General features: G+C 40.4%; 1 protein-coding gene across 1 annotated transcript in view; it reads left to right on the top strand.

The window, feature by feature from the left end:
• The window catches only part of drc1 (dynein regulatory complex subunit 1 homolog (Chlamydomonas)), an 88340-nt gene that overhangs the window by 45293 nt on the left and 27266 nt on the right, over window positions 1-15781 (top strand). Inside the window, exons 7-9 of the mRNA XM_067984369.1 lie at window positions 2420-2542; window positions 6069-6208; window positions 8617-8751. Of these exons, the coding sequence (XP_067840470.1) occupies window positions 2420-2542; window positions 6069-6208; window positions 8617-8751 (398 nt within the window). The remainder of the gene's footprint in view (window positions 1-2419; window positions 2543-6068; window positions 6209-8616; window positions 8752-15781) is intronic.

Raw genomic sequence — 15781 nt, 5'->3', positions numbered from 1 at the left:
TGGGCAAGAGATGTTGATTTGCAGTTATTAACAATCATTATAAGAACATAAGAAATAGGAGCAGGAGTAGGCCATCCGGCCCCTCGAGCCTGCTCTGCCATTCAACAAGATCATGGCTGATCTTCAACCTCAACGCCATTTTCCTGCAGTATCCCTTGTTGCCTTTAATATCTAGAAATCTATCGATCTCTGTTTTGAATGTACTCAATGACTGAGCCTCCACAGCCCTCTGGGGTAGAGAATTCCAAAGGTTCACCATCCTCTGAGTGAAGAAATGCCTTCTCATCTCAGTCCTAAATGACATACCCCTTATTCTGAGACTGTGACCGCTGATTCTGGACTCCCCAGCCGGGGAAACATCCTTCCTGCATCTACCCCATCGAGCCCTGTAAGAATTTTGTATGTTTCAATGAGATCACCTCTCATTCTTCTAAACTCTAGAGAATACAGGCCTAGTCTACTCAATCTCACCTCATACAACAATCCTGCCAACATGACCTATACCATTACCATCAAATTAAACATTCTCTCCAGTATCTAGCCATGTTACAAAAGCTCCAACTCGCTCTCCAGGAACTGTAACTCCTACTTCCCAACAAACCCCTACAAACACATCAGCATCCTTTAGTCCATGTTCATCAATAGATTAAAAAGACAACACAAAAAATATGAAGGAAGTCTGGGAATGAGATGTAGATCACTGGATAATAAATCATAGAATCGTTACAGCACAGAAGGAGGCCATTCGGCCTAACGAGCCTGTGAACATAAGAACATAAGAACATAAGAAATAGGAGCAGGAGTAGGCCAATCGGCCCCTCGAGCCTGCTCCGCCATTCAATAAGATCATGGCTGATCTGATCCTAACCTCAAATTTAAATTCATGTCCAATTTCCTGCCCGCTCCCCATAACCCCTAATTCCCTTTACTTCTAGGAAACTGTCTATTTCTGTTTTAAATTTATTTATGTTGTTAAAAGGGTCTTTACACTGTTAATTATTAGACTTAACTTTCTGTGGTGAGTTTAATGGGCAATTAATGTTGAAATACAGCAACTTCATGAAAATGACGGGGAGGTTAAGTGCGAGATGCCATTTTTGCGATGCTAATGGCACAACGGCACAAATTGTTCAGCAACTTGTAGCGATTCGCAATTCACAGGGTATCTCTTCCTCGCCACAATTTGCTGGCTGATTTGTGCATTAATAACAGCATGCGCATTCAGATGCCATTTTTTCAGCAAAATCTGGGCCAATGTCTTATCTGAAAGAGACCACGTAACTCTCCCTCAGTACTGTGCTGAAGTGTCAGCCTAGGTTATGTGCTTGAATGCTGGTGTGGGGGCCTGAACCACACAACCTCTGACTCAGAGGTGAGAATGCCACCAAATAAGCCAAGCTGAGACAAGTATTTCTTTAGGTTGACTTTATTTTTTTTGTCGGATATTGGAAGTCTGATGAGGTGTTTGCAGAGTAAGGGCAGGGAGGATGGCAAATGACCTGGTAACAGTCTCTGCCTATTCTGATCTAGGATTAGCTAGTTGGATGTGTTGCAATGCATTCCATGTTGACTGTAACTCTGATTTCCGCACCCCCCCCCCACCCCACCGCCGTATTCCCTGTGTGGAAGGCCTTAGCCTCTGCTCAGTACCTCCCCATTACGGCATGGTTGTGATCAGTAATTCACTTAGTGAAGAATCACAGGCACAAATCCACAATCCACTGCTCTGTGCAGTTACACAGCGCTCCTCAAAAGTGTGGTATTTAAATAATGTTCTGCTTGCTTGACTGATTCATATCTATTATATTGACAAACAGTTTACCATAGGCCAACGTCACATCTTTTTATTTTATGAGGCAGGATTATGAAAGTTGCAGCCTCAGGATTATTAAGAGTCAAACCTCATGACTGATTTTTTTTTTAACTTTTCAAATCCCTGAATTTTTTGTTGTAGAATTGGTGTATTTAAGGTTGATATTTAAACACTGCTGTTTTTCCTTTATCATAGTTCGGCAGAACCCGATCCTTCTATTTTGAACATTTCATAGGAATATAAATTTTACATCACGCACTTGAAATGCTACAATATATCTACACACTAGTACTAAGGTTATTCTGCCCACCTTTCTGGAATTTGTACGGTACTAGTAATTGTAATCATTGATATATTTGTTCTTCATCATTTGAAATTGTACACTTAAAATGCTGCAATTCAGGGATCGTTGATTCTCACCATGAGGACCACCTCTTTTGTCCTGTGCTAAAGAAAACTACAGTTAAGGAATTGTGGGAGGAACCTCTAATTCCACTTGCCAGTCCTCTAAATGAAAAGAGGATAGGCAAAAGGTATGCTTATTTTTACAACTACTTGTTCACTGAAAACACAAAGTGTTATAATAAATTTAATTTTCTTTTTCAGATTGAATATCTGGTAACCCGAATGGAGAAAGTGGAGGAGTATGAGAACCAACTTCAGCAGTTGCGAATTCAAGATGCAGAGGAATACAGTATGATCAAAATTAAGTTGGAGACTGATGTAGAGGTATGCTTAAAGAAGTGAATCATTCTATTCACAAAATGCAACTCCTTTTCTGATTATGTCATTTTATGAATATGGTGATTAAGAACCTAAGAAGGCATGGAATGAGAAAGGCTCATCAAACTTGCTCCTCCCACAGACCCTGAGTCCACTGTATTATTTACTTTATACTAATTTAATCTTTTGAAGAATAGTTATGCTAAATTTCTCCTTGCTCCCCAAAGGTAATCCTGTAAAACTGCAGAATGTGTGCAGTTATTGATCCCCATATCACCGCTATCCTGCCTTATCTGGTTGACTTCTTTGATCAAAACAGCACAGGAATTATTGCAGCAGTGGTTTTTTCCAGGTCTCTCTCTGCCTCTGTGGTTAAACATTTAATATATTTCTGCATGTTCTTGCATTCATACCAATAAATCCTTCTTCCTGTAGGATTTGTACATGTCATTTTCTGCTTTATTTCACTTCTGATTAATTTGTTAATCCATTTAGGATTTTGCTTGTTCAGTCTTGGGTGTGTATTTATTCTGCATGCTCACCCTTATGCCTTTAAAGGTGTTCCACTTATCCTTTATTGATGTGTTGTTGAACAACACCTCTCCCCTCCCAGTCAATTTGCTTAGGTAATTCCCTCATTTCTCAGAAGTTAGCTCTTTAAAAATTACATATCTGGCTCTTGGTTCATGGTATTTCTGAGTTCCAAATCATGTTGAACCTTAATCAAGCTGTGATTGCTGTTGCACAGAGTGTCATACATTCCATTTGTTCTATGAGATCTGGATCAACACCAACAATAACAACTTGCATTTATATAGCACCTTTAACATAGTAAAATGTCCCAAGGCATTTCACAGGAGTGTAATCAGACAAAAATTGACACCGAACCAAAGAAGGAGACATTATGACAAGTGACCAAAAGCTTGATCAAAGAGTAGATTTCAAGGAGTGTCTTAAGAGAGCGGAAAGAGGTGGAAAAGCGGAGAGGTTTAGGGAGGGAATTCCAGAGCTTAGGGCCTAATGGTGGGTGAATGGAGTTGGAGGAACGCAGAATTCTTGGAGGGTTGTAGGGCTGGAGGAGGTTACAGAGATAGGAAGGAGCGAGGCAGTGGAGGGATTTAAACACGAGGATGAGAATTTTAAATTGAGGCGTTGTTGGACCGGGAGCCTATGTAGGTTGGCAAACACAGGGGTGATGGTTGAATGGTACTTGGTGTGAGTTAGGATACTGGCAGCAGAGTTTTGGATGAGCTTAAGTTTATGGAGGGTGGAAAATGGGAAGCCAGCCAGGAAGTGCTGACCTGGAGGTCTGTAGCAGACCCCTATTGTTCGATTCGTCCTTTTCGCATTAAAGATATCTAATTAGAATAATTTATTTTGTAAATTTCCATCTCTCACAGGATCAATTTATTTAACCACCCAGGCATCCCTGACAAATGGGGCCATACCACCTCTTTTTTTGGCCACACTATTTTTTCTGAACTCTGTTTACCTCTGTGTGTTGTATTCATTACCATCCGCTAGGATCAGCGAAGTTTTAAATATTGCTATTACCTCGTAGTTTCCTACTGCTGCAGCAGCATCCAATTCTGACATCTTATTCGTAATGCTTCTAGTGTTCATGTATATGCATTTTATTGTAGATTTGCCTCCTTTCTGGGTGTGCCTGCTCCTGGTATTTGGCTTCTGTGTGTTTCTCTGTCGATACTTCCTTGATGGCTACCTTCCATTTTATTATCAGTACCTTTCCTCTATGACTCCACCCCCTAACCCCCCATCTATCTCGTTTAATTCTCAATGCTACCTTGAATGTTCCTTGCAAGTCTCATTATTCCTGCTTTGTTTCGATACAGCTTATTTTTCCTGCACCAGTCCTTTTTGTCCTGAAAATATTCCGAGCAACTTATGAAAGTAACAATAATGAAGTTTGCTGCATTCCCTTTTAAGTAGGCGAACATTAAATACAAGATTAGTGTTCTTCTAAAGGATATAAGTAATATTACATTTGTGGTTTAAAAAATAATGGTTTAATTCTCCATCTGTACTATTTTCCTTCAGGTATGTCTCTATCTTTTTTTCCCCCATTTGTTCCTCTTTCTTTGTATAGTTCATTTGCTCTGTTTCTCCTGCTTTATCTCTGTTGGTATCTAATGAAAATTTCCTTTTTAGAACAGTATAATATTGCAGTGTTAATAAAATGCATAATGGACAGCAGTAGTTGACATGCAATATATAATCTGACTGTCCTTCGCACCTGTGAGCTTATGTGGTTTGATGTCACCCAGTGGCTTTATTATAGTTACAGCATGACTCACCATTGTGTGTCCTATATATTATTTTCTCTTTGAATTTCTTCCTTTGTTCCTTCTCTCTTGAAGGTAGTGACTCCTGCTGGAATAATGGTTTTCAAACTTTTCTGTGTGGGAAACCCCCCTGCAGATGTTGATATATTCCTGGGGATCCCCTGTAAATGATGTCACACTTCAGGAACCCTGTTCTAACTTCTGAATTGTAAACAATTTTACAACACCAAGTTATAGTCCAACAATTTTATTTTTAATCCCACAAGCTTTCGGAGGCTTCCTCCTTCGTCAGGTGAACGGTGTTCAAAGAGAACACCGTTCACCTGACGAAGGAGGAAGCCTCCGAAAGCTTGTGGGATTAAAAATAAAATTGTTGGACTATAACTTGGTGTTGTAAAATTGTTTACAATTGTCAACCCCAGTCCATCACCGGCATCTCCACATCCTAACTTCTGAAAGTTAACTTCTGTCATCTACCCTAAAGAAAACAATATTATCATTGCAGAAAACAATTTATATTAGTATAAATGCTAATAAGTCAACAAATAAAGAAATAATATAGAACACAGAATTCCCGCCCTCACGGTATGCAATATACCTGACCCGAGAGGGGCAGAAACCTGATCACCTAGCTGAGTCTCAACGATTCCCTTGCAGACCCCTTAAGAGCAACAGATCTGAGTTCGAAAAAGTGTGTGCAGTATGATTGCGTGGGTGCGAGCAACCTTCCAGTTTGGAAAAAATGGCCATTTTAATGTCATGAGATTGGACATTTGATGCTGATAGCTGTTTGACCCAGAGGGTATCTCAAATGAACTCAATCATGCCCTCAGCAAACGTCCATGCATACATGTTACAAGCTGGGAACTGGCTGACGCTCAGGAACTGGATTGCCGACACTAACATGGGTATGCTGATGCCAGTTGCAGTATCCCACTGATACCTAGGCTGAAATCAGATTAGCATATAACAGGGATTGAAGCTGGAACTTTCCTGATCAATATGGCTTAATATGACAACATGTGATATACCTACCAACTGAGCTATGTTTATATATTTTTTTCTCATATTTATCATGACTTATTTTACCACTAGCTACATTGTGTAGAAACAGATCAGACTGCATCTGTAATGTGTTAAGCCTTTACAGATGACTTGTGTTTGTGTCAGGTCCACACAAGACATGGAGTACTAAGTGACATCTTCTAAGACCGTTATTATTTATTCAGATTCTAGAGCAGCAGCTGGAGCAGATGAAAGCTACATACCAACTAAACCAAGAAAAACTTGAATACAACTTCCAGGTGTTGAAGAAACGTGATGAGGAGAACACGGTCACCAAATCACAACAAAAGAGGAAGATTACAAGGTTTGAAAATAATTCAATACCTTTAGATGATGTCTTCATTAGATTTGTGCAAACTTTCGTTGGCTTGTTGCAATAAAATCTATTGTAGCTATCTTAATTTATGTAGGTACCCTATTTAAGGAAACAGTTTCTCCTCCTTCCCACATACCACAATGACCTGAAATAATTGTGTGATGAATAAATTACCACAAGGTGTAGATAAATGTAACTTCCAGAATTCAACAGGCACATAGATCCCATTGCCATTTTTAATTGTATAGTTTTCCTCTGTATCTCTGGCTGAGAGGGCAAGCAAGTATCACTCCCCACAACCCTCTGAAACTAGCTGCTAGGCAGTATGCAAATTAGCTTATAGTGAGTCAACTTTCAGTTTTTCCTTCTCTCCCTCTTTATTTTATGGCGAAGTGCTTGGCCTTTGTTTATGAGCTCTCACTGGCATGGCCCAGATCAGGAACTTCTATCATGGGGAAAATTGGGTCCAAACAAATGTCTCAATTTCCCACATTTTGAGTGTGCACTATAACTACACATCATGGTGATTATCATTGTTTAAAATTACTACTGCAAAATGATAGTAGGTAAATGTGCTGCCTCATATGGTATTTAGCTGTGCAGACCAGGGAGATCCAGGAAGGTCCTAGGTTTCATCGGTGGTCTGGGCTGTGTTTCCTGATCTCGGCCAAAACAGCAGTAGGAATACTAAAATCGGTATTGGCCCAGGGCTACATCAGAGACCTTAGCCATGGATCCTGTTGGGTTTATAAAGGATATTGTCATATATCCCTATTGCCTTTATGTGGAAGTATTATAGGAAATTGTCATACATCCAATGATGTATACAAGTTTGAGGATTAGGAAATACTGAAATGTCTGCTTAATACTCTGAGTGCTCATTCATTCTCTGTAGCCTTCAAAGTCTTATCTCTTCCTAGTACATTAGTAACAGAAGCCTATTCATACCTGGCTACTCCCCTATAGTCTACAAACTATCAGTTATGGGGAAAGAACTGGGGTGTGGGACTAAATTGGACAGCTCTTTCAAAGAGCTGGCACAAGCATGACGGGCTGAATGGCCTCCTTCTGTGCTGTAAGAGTCTATGATTCATGGTTGGTTGATGAGGCAACAACAACAACAACAACAACAACAACTTGCATTTATATAGCGTCTTTAACGTAAAATATCCCGAGGTGCTACACAGGAGCAATTATCAAACAAAATTTGACAACGAGCCAAATAAGGAGATATTAGGACAGGAAGAGGTAGGTTTTAAGGTGCTCTTAAAGGAGGAGAGAGAGGTAGCAAGGCGGAGAGGTTCAGGGAGGGAATTCCAGAGCTTAGGGCCTAGGTAGCTGAAGGTACGGTGTTGAAATATTAAAATCAGGGATGTGAAAGAGGCAAGAATTGAAGGATCATAGAGATCTCAGATCTACCATACTTCAGCCCCGACTTTTGTAACCACTGCAGAATCAATCTTCAATATATGTGTGTATTTATTTTATATTAAGAAACGCTTACTATGACTATTCTACCTGGCACACCTATATTTACAGTTCCCACTCTTGATTGCTATTCACTGACCCCTGCTAGAGTGGTTAGATGTTGGGTAACAACAGGATTGGGTTTAGCTGTGATGCTCCCACAATTAATATCCAGATGACACTCATTGTCTAGGCTTGCACATTTAGGCGAAATACCAGATGGTTACTGGTGACCACAGAATCATCCACCAGCATGAGTCAATGCCTTCAGGAGAGAAGAGAAGAGCAAAAATTAATAGCAAAAACAAATTTAAAATAAAATTACTATTCTAGGTCAGTTTGCAGGATAAAATATCAGCAGTTGTCACCTTAATTCAGAAACTTGGTGCCTTAACGAAAAAGGATATTGTATGAAAAGATGTTGCTTCCTTTTACATTTAGGCAAAATAATTAAAAAGGTCCTAAATGTTGGGAAAGATCTCACCAAGACCTTCTAGGAATGATGTTAAAGTATTTCACTACAATCTTGAGGAAATTGACATTTTCTGTCAGTAGCAGCCACATACACAATTGACGTCAGCTGCTAAGTCTGTTAGTGGGATAAGGACATTGCATTCAAAGTATGTGTTAATTCAAAAATGTATTATTTTCCCTGAAATGACTGAAAAAATTGCTAATACACCAGAACCCATGACCCACTGACTCAGAAGTGAGAGCATTGCCACTGAGCCAAGGTGACACTTAAAATCAGTTAAGATAAAAATGGGTTGCAAATAATTGCTGGTCTGATCTGTTGGTCTTGGGGATGGAAAGGACCCTGAGGTAGAAAGGGTTACTGGCGTGCAGTAGATGATCCAACAGGTATGCAACAGCACACTTTTAAGATGACTCCTCTGATTTAAATGTTTCTCATGTGAATTGCTTCACAGGCAACAGGACATTCTGAACAAGCTGAAGGCAAGACTGACTAAACAAGAGAAAATGTATCGAGAAGAGAATCAGACCCTAACAGACCAATACAAGAGAACTGTAGAACTATATAAGGACCTACAGAAGAAAATAAGGTTTTCAAAATCCTAATTGAAAATGTATCTGTTGTATTTATCATCAACAAGGCTATCTCTTAGCACTTCCTCGTATCCTTCCCTAGCCATATCCCCTTAGACTCCTTCAATCTCACTTCCTACTGCATCTGTCTCTGGAAAAAAACTGTTCTCCAAGTCTTTTATAAACACACTCTCAAAATTGCTTTACTCAACCACTCTCTTGCTTCCACCTTTGATGCCCTTGTCCCCAGCAAAACAATCACTATTTCCCATTCTCTCTCTGGAACGGCCCCCATCTTTGCTTCCTCAAGTCTAAGGGATGTAAGTTGAGTGTACCTGGCATACAAATAGCTTAGCCATCCAATGTCATACCATGTCAAGCTTGACAGGGCCTTGCCTCTGTTGCCAAAATGGTTCACTACTCTAGGCTCATCCTGAAGGACAAAGATAACCCCAGGCTCCTTTCCTCTACTACCAACCACGTCCTTAAATTCTTCTCCCCTGCTCCTCCACCCTCACCTCTAACAACTAATGCAAGGAGGTAATTGAATTTTTCATCTCCCAAGAAGGAGACCATCTGTTCAGCTGCCTCTGCTGCTTTCCCTTTTCCTTTTGCCCGTGAAGTCCCATCCCCTCCTGAGCGCTGAACCCTTGTCTCTCTCTCTCTACCCCATCTCCCTCTTGCCCTCTTCAAGCTTATCTCATCCATTGGACCCAGCCTTGCTCCCCAACTCCATTCCCTCTGATCACCCAACGTCCCTTCCTGGTCTCCATTTTAGCCAATATTGTAAATAGTTCCCTCTCCTCAGGCACTATCCTCCCTTTCAAAACTGTTATAATCATCTTCCTCCTCTAAAAACCCTCTCTCTATAGTGTCAGCTTCCATATGTATGTTGATGACACCCAGCTCTATCTCTCCACCACTTCTCTTAAACCCTTCCACTGCTTCTGTGCTGTCAGACTGTTTGTCTGTCATCCAATCTTGAATGAGCTATAACTTCCTCCATTGGGAAAGACTGAAGCCATCGTCTTTGGTCCCCGCCACAAACTATACCCATGCCACCAACTCTATTCCCCCTCCCTGGCCAATGTCTAGGTTGAACCAGACAGTTTGCAACCTTGGCATCCAGTTCAACTCCGAGGTGAACTTCCAACCCCATGTTCTCTCTATCACAAAGACTGCCTATTTCAACTTTCGTAACACACCCACCTCCATTCCTAACTTAGCCTATCTGCCATTGACACCATCATTCGTGCTGTTGTTACCTCCATACTCAATTACTCCACTGCTCTACTGGCCGACTTCCCATCCCCCACTCTCCATAAACTTCAGCTGATTCAAAACACTGCTGCTGTACCCTATCTTGCACCATGTCTTGCTTGCACGTCATACCTGTCCATGTTGACTTACATTGGCCCCAGTCCAAAAAATGTCTCAAATTTAATATTCTCATTCTTGTGTTTAAATCTCTTCGTAGCCTCATCTCTTCCTATCTCTGTAACCTCCTCCAGCTCTACAACCCCTTCAGTACTCTCATTCCTCTGGCTCTGGCCTCTTGTGCTGCCCCCTCCCTTCACCCCACCATTGGCAGTTGTGCCTTCGGTCACCTTAGTCCCACTCCCTGGAATTTCCCGCCTAAACCCCTCTGCCTCAGCACCTCCCTCTTTTAAGACCCTTCTTAAACCCCACCTGTTTGACCCAGCTTTTTGGTTAACCCTTTAATCTCTCCTTCTTTGGCTCAGTGCGTGTGAAGCACCTTGAGACACTTTTCTATGTTAAAGATGCTATGTAAATTCAAGTTGTTCTGGTACTGTTTCATAAGATTAGACTGACACTGAAATTGAAGTGCTATTCACATCACATGCAGTATACATTATACTATATACATGGGCTATTGACACTGCTGATAAATGAGAAAGATTAGCATACCATTCAATAAATGTGTTTTGACTGTTAAGTTCTAGCATCGTCAAGTGATTCAGAAGGAAGTCACCTTTTTTCTGTTCCCTTTGGTATCACCTCCAGCAACTTCAAAGGACAACTCTTTTTTTATCCTGCATATCTGTATTTTAATCATCAGACTGGAAGCAAGTTACAGCTGATGTGATAATGGGATGATCCATGCAACCTAAAATATTTACCATTATGTTTACCAGTGGTAAATTCTGTTACTGCACCAATCATGAGCCCTGGATTGCACAGTACTAGCATGAGGACTCTCAATTCCACAATTACTAGCCCAATATGTCCTTTTAATTTTTAAAGCTGTTAATGATCGAATGGGATAGGGAGGAGGAGGAATTATCACATGATAAACACACTAAATGAAGAACTGGCCTCCTCTTAACAAATGGGCTGTGATTATTAGCCATTTTTCTGATTGCACCAGTTATTGTCAAGTTGTTATTAGCCAGACTAATAATGTGAAGGGAGTGCAGCCCGAGGGCACTGGATATGTTCAAACAAGTTATAACCATATTTAGGTCAATAGGGACACCATTTTTGAAGTAATGTGAGCCGTTTTAAAATCTAGGTTTTAAAAGGTCATTAATATGTTGGAGAGAGTTGAGAGGAGTGTGACAAGGATGATTCTATGACTTTGGATTCTAGGTTATGAAGAGTGGCTGTTGAGCTGAATTGGTATTATTGGAGAAAAGAAGATTGAGAGCAGAGAATGATCTATATCTCTAAAATGCTAAGGAGCATGGATATGTCGATACAAGCTTGTTCTTTAATTTTTGCTATTAGCAAAGAATTAGAAGACACAAGGAGACTAAGGGTTTGGAATGCATGTGCGTAAATGCACGGAGCGTGATAAATAAGATTGGTGAGCGGCAGGCACAAATTGCCACATGGAATTATGATATAGTGGCAATAACGGAGACCTGGCTCAATCAAGGGGAGGAATGGGAACTTAATATTCTTGGCTACAAGGTATTCAGGACAGACAAGGAAGGATAAAAAGGAGGGGGATTGGCAGTATTGATCAAAGATTCCGTTACAGCACTGGAAAGGGATAATGTACTTGAGAGTTCAAAGACAGAATCTATTTGGTTAGAATTAAGGAACAATAGAGGAGCTAATACACTGCTGGGTATATACTTTAGGCCAACAAATAGTGGGAAGGAGATAGAGGAGCAAATTGCAGAAAGATGCAAAAACTATAGAGTAATGATAATGGGGGATTTCAATTATCCCAATATAGACTGGGAAAATAATAGTGTAAAGGGTTAGAGGGGGAGGAATTCCTGAAATATGTACAAGAGAATTTTCTTGATCGGAATGTTTCCAGCCCAACGAGGAAGGAAGTATTGCTGGATCTAGTTCTGGGGAATGAGGTGGGACAAATGTAGCATGTTTCAATGTGAGAGCATTTGGGAAACAGTGAGCACAATATCATTTGATTTAGAGTAGTTATGGAAAAGGTCAAGAAGAATCCTAAATGTGAAAATACTCAATTGGAGGAGGGCTAATTTTGGTGAGTTGAAAAGGGATCTGGCCCTGGTTGATTGCAATCAAAGTTTGGCAGGTAAAACAGTAAATCAGCAATCGGAAGCCTTCGAAGAGGAGATAGTTTGGGTACAGACTAGACACGAGGGGGAAAGGAAGGGCATCCAAAGCTCCATGGATGACTAAAGATATAGAGATTAAAATGAAACAGAAAAAGGAGGCTTATGACAAATGTAAGGTTCATGATACAGTGGAGAACCAAGCTGAATACAGAAAGTACAGAGGAAATCTTAAAAAAAGGGAATAAGAGGGGCAAAGAGAGTGTATAAGAATAGATGAGTGAGTAACATAAAAGGGAACTCAAAAGTAGTAAAAGGTTAGTCAAAGGAAGAGTGGGGCCAATTAGGGACCAAAAAGGAGATCTTTTTGGGGAGGCAGAGGGCATGGCTGTGGTACTAAATGAGTACTTTGCATCTGTCTTCACTAGTGAAGAGGGTGATGCCATTGTCACAGTAAAGGAGGAGGTAGTAGAGAAATCGGACAGGATAAAAATAGATAAAGAGGAGATACTTAAAAGGTTGGCAGCGCTCAGAGTAGAAAAGTCACCTGGTCTGGATGGGATGCATCCTAGATTGCTGAGAGAGGTAAGGGTGGAAATTGCAGAGGCTCTGGCCACAATCTTCCAATCCTCCTTAGCTATGGGAGTGGTCTAAGAGTACTGGAGGATTGCAAATGTTAAAGCCCTGTTCAAAAAAGAGGAGAGGGATAAATCTGGCAAATTCCAGGCCAGACAGCCTGACTGCAGTGGTGAAAGTACTTTTAGAGACAATAATCCGGGACAAAATTAATTGGCACTTGGAAAAATATGGGTTAATAAATGAAAGCCAGCTCGGATTTGTTAAAGGCAAATTGTGCTTGAATAACTTGATTGAGTTCTTTGATGAAGTGATGAAGATGGTTGATGTTGTGTATATGGACTTTCAGAAGGCATTTGATAAAGTATCACATAATAAACTTGTTAGCAAAATTGAAGACCATGGGATTAAAGGGGCAGTGGCAGCGTAGATATGAAATTGGCTAAGGGATAGAAAGCAGCGAGTCATGGTGAACGGTTGTTTTTCAGATTGGAAGGAAATATACAGTGGTGTCCCCCAGGTTCGGTATTAGGAAACATAGAAACATAGAAAATGGGAGCAGGAATAGGCCATTCGGCCCTTCGAGTCTGCTCCACCATTCAATATGATTGTGGCTGATCCTCCATCTCAATACCATATTCCTGCTCTCTCCCCATACCACTTGATGCCTTTTGTGTCTAGAAATCTATCTAGCTCCTTCTTAAATATATTCAGTGACTTGGCCTCCACAGCCTTCTGTGGTAGAGAATTCCACAGGTTCACCACCCTCTGAGTGAAGAAATTTCTCCTCATCTCAGTCCTAAATGCCATGCCCCGTATCCTGAGACTGTGACCCCTCGTTCTGGACACCCCAGCCAGGGGAAACATCCTCCCTAGGACCACTGCTCCATATGATCTATATTAATGACCTGGACTTGGGTATACAGGGCATAATTTCAAAGTTTGCAGATGACACGAAACTCAGAAATGTAGTAAGCAGTGAGGATGATAGTAACAGACTTCAGGAGGACATAGACAGACTGGTGAAATGGGCAGACACATGGCAGATGAAATTTAACACACAAGTGATGAAGTGATTCATTTTGATAGGAAGACTGAAGAGAGGCAATATAAACTAAATGGTACAATTTTAAAGGGTGTGCAGGAACAGAGAGACCTGGGGATGTACGTACACAAATCTTTGAAGGTGGCAGGACAAGTTGAGAATACTGTTAAAAAGGCATACAGGATCTTTGGCTTTATAAATAGATGCATAAGAGTACAAAAGCAAGGAAGTTGTACTAAACCTTTATAAAGCAGTGCTAAGGCCCCAGCTGGAGTATTGTGGCCAATTTTGGGCACTATGCTTTAGGAAGGATTTCAAGGCCTTGGAAAGGGTGCAGAGGAGATTTACTAGAATGGTACTAGGGATGCGGGACTTCCGTTATGTGGAGAGAACAGGGAAGTGGGATTGTTCTCCTTAGAGCAGAGAAGGTTAAGGGGAGATTTGATCGAGATGTTCAAAATCATGAAGAGTTTTGATAGAGTTAATGAGGAGAAACTGTTTTTAGTCGCAGAAGCGTCGGTAACCAAAGGACACAGAGTTAAGGTATTGGCAAAAGAACCAGAGGTGACATAAGGGAAAAAAAATTACGCATCGAATTGTTATGATCTGGAATGCACTGTCTGAAAGAGTGATGGAAGCAGATTGAATAATAAATTTCAAAAGGGAATTGGATAAATATTTGAAGGGGAAAAATTTGCAGGGCTATGGGGAAAGAACAGGGGAGTGGGACTAATTGACAGGCATGACCTATCGAATGGCCTCCCTCTGTGCTACATCATTCTATGATTCTAAGTATGAAATTAACAGGTCTCCCGTAAGACTAGAGGTTGGAAAGATTTTTTTTGCAAGTGTTCTAGATTACTAGCAAAAGCAGTTAATGCTGTTTTAACACTTTTTTAAAAAAAAAGCTCAAAAATATCTGATTAGAACTAGAATCATATATAAACGGTCTGATTTTAAGGTTAAAATCTATAATTACCTCCAAAATTAGAATTGATTCCAATCAGAGCCTAAAATGTCAATGTTGGTATGCTATGGTTCTGGTGTGACGTATACAGCTGCTCTGCTTCTTTTGTACAGGGGGCACTTTATCTTCTCTCTGTAAAGATGGACAGCATTCAAGTATGTTTAGTTATAAAGCACCTTTTGTTACCTGTGTGATGTACAGATAGCGAATGCAGTTCCATCAGGAAAGAGGTGCTGAGAATGGAGTTAATAACGTACATTAACTTCTTTTAACATTATACCTTGTGAAGATAGTTGTAAATGTTTATTATTCACTTAAAGTGGCGTATATTTATTCCTTCCAAAGTGCTTTTTGCTGGTTAAACCCAAAAGTTGTCTGATTACAAACACTTGTTTTATTTTTGATCCAAAAAACACATAATTGCTTGCAGCAGATTCTACCTGTTTTTTTTTGCCCGAATTCAGGAAAAAATCCTCAAAAAATCAGTATGGCCAAATTATTGATTATGAGACTCAAGGTGTGAATTTCCTCAGGGCTTTTCCTGCTCCGCCGCCGTGACTTTGATGGAAACTCGATTTACACATTTAAACAGGTTTTCCGCTGATGTTCTGGTGGTAGATCGGGAGTAGCCCCAAGGAAGTTCACCCCCGCAGCGTATATAGATCAATGACTCTATGAAACATAAGAACTCCAGAATTGTTGGGACTGTGGAAATATCATGTCAAGGAAAATAAATGTTTTATATAAAGTTAGATAGATATTCTGAAACTTTGCTGCATTTGGGAGACGGGGAGAAATCTTGCTGAATTTTTCTTCAGGACATTAATTAGGTTAGTTATAATCCATGATAAGGTGAGTTGTAGTTAGTTTGAGGAAGGAATGCGCTTAATAGGCCAAATAGCCTTTTCTCATCCCATGCTTTCTTATGTTCTTATTACTGGCCCTCAGCA

Source organism: Heptranchias perlo, chromosome 5 (genome assembly GCF_035084215.1).
Source record: "Heptranchias perlo isolate sHepPer1 chromosome 5, sHepPer1.hap1, whole genome shotgun sequence".
NCBI lineage: Eukaryota > Metazoa > Chordata > Chondrichthyes > Hexanchiformes > Hexanchidae > Heptranchias > Heptranchias perlo.
Note: the sequence above shows the minus strand (reverse complement) of the source record. Positions and strands in the feature narration are given on the sequence as shown.